At 61.5% G+C, this 2274-nt stretch overlaps 1 protein-coding gene across 1 annotated transcript in view; it reads right to left on the bottom strand.

Moving 5' to 3' along the window:
• Positions 1–516: 516 nt before the first annotated feature.
• The window catches only part of VOLCADRAFT_121785 (uncharacterized protein), a gene marked incomplete at its 3' end in the record, with an annotated part of 4065 nt that continues 2307 nt past the window's right edge, over positions 517–2274 (bottom strand). Inside the window, exons 6-9 of the mRNA XM_002959135.1 lie at positions 1944–2088; positions 1660–1810; positions 695–722; positions 517–583 (exon numbers count right to left, since the gene is read on the bottom strand). Of these exons, the coding sequence (XP_002959181.1) occupies positions 517–583; positions 695–722; positions 1660–1810; positions 1944–2088 (391 nt within the window). The remainder of the gene's footprint in view (positions 584–694; positions 723–1659; positions 1811–1943; positions 2089–2274) is intronic.

Genomic DNA, 2274 nt, shown 5'->3' with positions numbered 1-2274 from the left:
TCACACATATACGCAAACACACATATATATACATATATATACATAAACATATATATACACACATATACACACACGTACACGCAGCCTCAGTCTCTTGCTGGCCCAACAACCTGGCCGCACACCCCCCCGCCACTCGGCGCCACTGCAGCGCTGCCCACTGCAGCTCCTGACCTCTTCTGGCGCCGCCCCCTCCGTCAGCATCTCATTCAAAAGCTCAGCACACCACTTCCAGAGGTGTACACACCTAGGGTGCGGTATCTTCCTTCTCACCTCAACCGGTTGGCTACGAGGCCCCGTACAGCCCTAACAAAGATATACACACTGATACAAACGTGCACATGTGTCGCCTAAACAGGCCATACGGCTTAGTCCCATAACCGCAGCCACGCGGCCACTTACCGCGCGCACAGATGCATACATGCACGTACACACACGCGGGGGGGCATGGACACGTCCCGCCCCATTCCCCCCAGTCCAAAACCCCACGTCCCCCCTCAAAGCAAGGTCCCTCCACACCTCTTTGGTGACACTCAGTCGCAACATGGCCTCCATAAGGCCCCTCCTCAGCCCGTACTGGGGGGCGCTATCCGGGTGCGGCGGCAGTGGCGGGGCGGACATGAGCTGGCTGCTGGCGAGGGGCTGCTGGGGGGGAGGGCTGCTGACAGCGGCCTCGCCACCCACCATCTCACACCACCTGCCGCTGCGCCACAGGTACTCCAGGCCTAAACGCCGGGGGTTGGGTTGGGTTGGGGCAAGGCAGGGTTACGTGAGGCGAGCTGGTGGGGGAGGCTGGGTGGGGTTGTGTCAGCTTCTTGTTCTTGTTCTCCTTCTTTTGAGCTGCGGACGGAAAGGTTGCGGGGGTCCCCCCATGTGCAAGTACATGTCGTCTCTGCGGGCTCTCCTGCCAACACCGCCGGCCGCTGGCCCCCCCCAGCCGGCCGGCCGGCCGCTTTCTATCCATTCCGACGTGGCCATTCGGGGCCGGTCATTCTGGGGCTGCACCGCATACACAGGTGGTATTTGGGGGTGGATGGCTGGGGCAAGGGACGGCAATGGGAGTCGGGGACGCGGTCAAAGTGGTAAATGGCAGACAGGGCCCATGTGCGGGGGGGGGTCATGGAAGCTCCCCGCAACACTACAAGCCCGATTGCGCTTTCGCAACAGTAGGACACACCGGGTTGCGGGTATTGGGGGCCGCGTCGGCAGGTGGGGAGGGCGGGCGATGTGAGAAGGTGGTTATGCGGGCAGGCAGGGTGGGATGGGCGGGTGGGCAAGGGCGTCGGCAGGCGGGTGGGTGAACTGTTTGGGGCCGGTGTTCCTTACGGGGGAGGAAAGGAGGAGAGGGGCGGAGAGGGGACATGTATGTATGTTTTTTTTCCTAGGGTACAGGTGCTCAAACTCCATTTGCCCTACCCCACTACGGGGTTCACCGAACCCCTTCAACCGCTTTGCCTCCCTGGCCCCAAACCCCACCTCTCTCCCCTTATCCTACCTTCCCATCTATTTATCTATTTATTTATTTATTTATTTATCTATCTATCTATCTACATGTCTACCTTCTTCAACCCATTTCCTCTGCCCGCGGCCCTCTTGTGCACGTACACCCTCCTCTCCCGCTCCCTCCCCCTCCCCCTCCCCACCGCCTCCACCCCGTCCTACCGGGCAGATGTGCGCTCCCCACTACCAGCGCCAGACTGGCGGGTGCGGACCCCTCGGGGGAGGGGGGCCCACCCGGGGGGGGTTGCGGCGGGGGCAGGAGCGCGTTGCGGCACAGCGCGTGAATGACGTGCAGCATAACCGCCTCGCGCTCCTGATGGGTGGGTGGGCAGTACGGAGCGTTCCGGAATCCGTGTATGTGTGTATGTGTATGTGTCATGTCATGTTCACGTCTGGGCCGGCTGCCGAGGATTGGGTGTGTGTGGATTGAGCGGATCAGTGCGCACCTGCATCATGATTTGCTCGGTCACAGGCAGGTTCTCCGGGTCGTACGGCAGCGGCGAGAGGCCCAGAAAGGCCCGGTAGTTCTGTACGGCAGCATAACTAAAGCCCTGGTCCAGCTGCGGTATGGTGGTCAGGCCGAACAAGCGCCTGGCCGCGGTTGCGGAGTCAGTCACCCCGGGGGGTGAGGTGGGGTGAGGTGAGAGGGGGAGGAGGTGGGGTGAGGGCAGCAGGGCCATTAGGGGGCAGTCGGCATCCCTCAACCGTGACACGCCAGCAGCAGCTCTCAACAGCCCACAACCTCCAACAGCTTCTGAACATCCCGGTTGAAATTCT

Source organism: Volvox carteri (genome assembly GCF_000143455.1).
Source record: "Volvox carteri f. nagariensis unplaced genomic scaffold VOLCAscaffold_128, whole genome shotgun sequence".
In the NCBI taxonomy this organism is placed as follows: domain Eukaryota; kingdom Viridiplantae; phylum Chlorophyta; class Chlorophyceae; order Chlamydomonadales; family Volvocaceae; genus Volvox; species Volvox carteri.
This window is presented reverse-complemented; position numbering and strand designations above follow the sequence as displayed.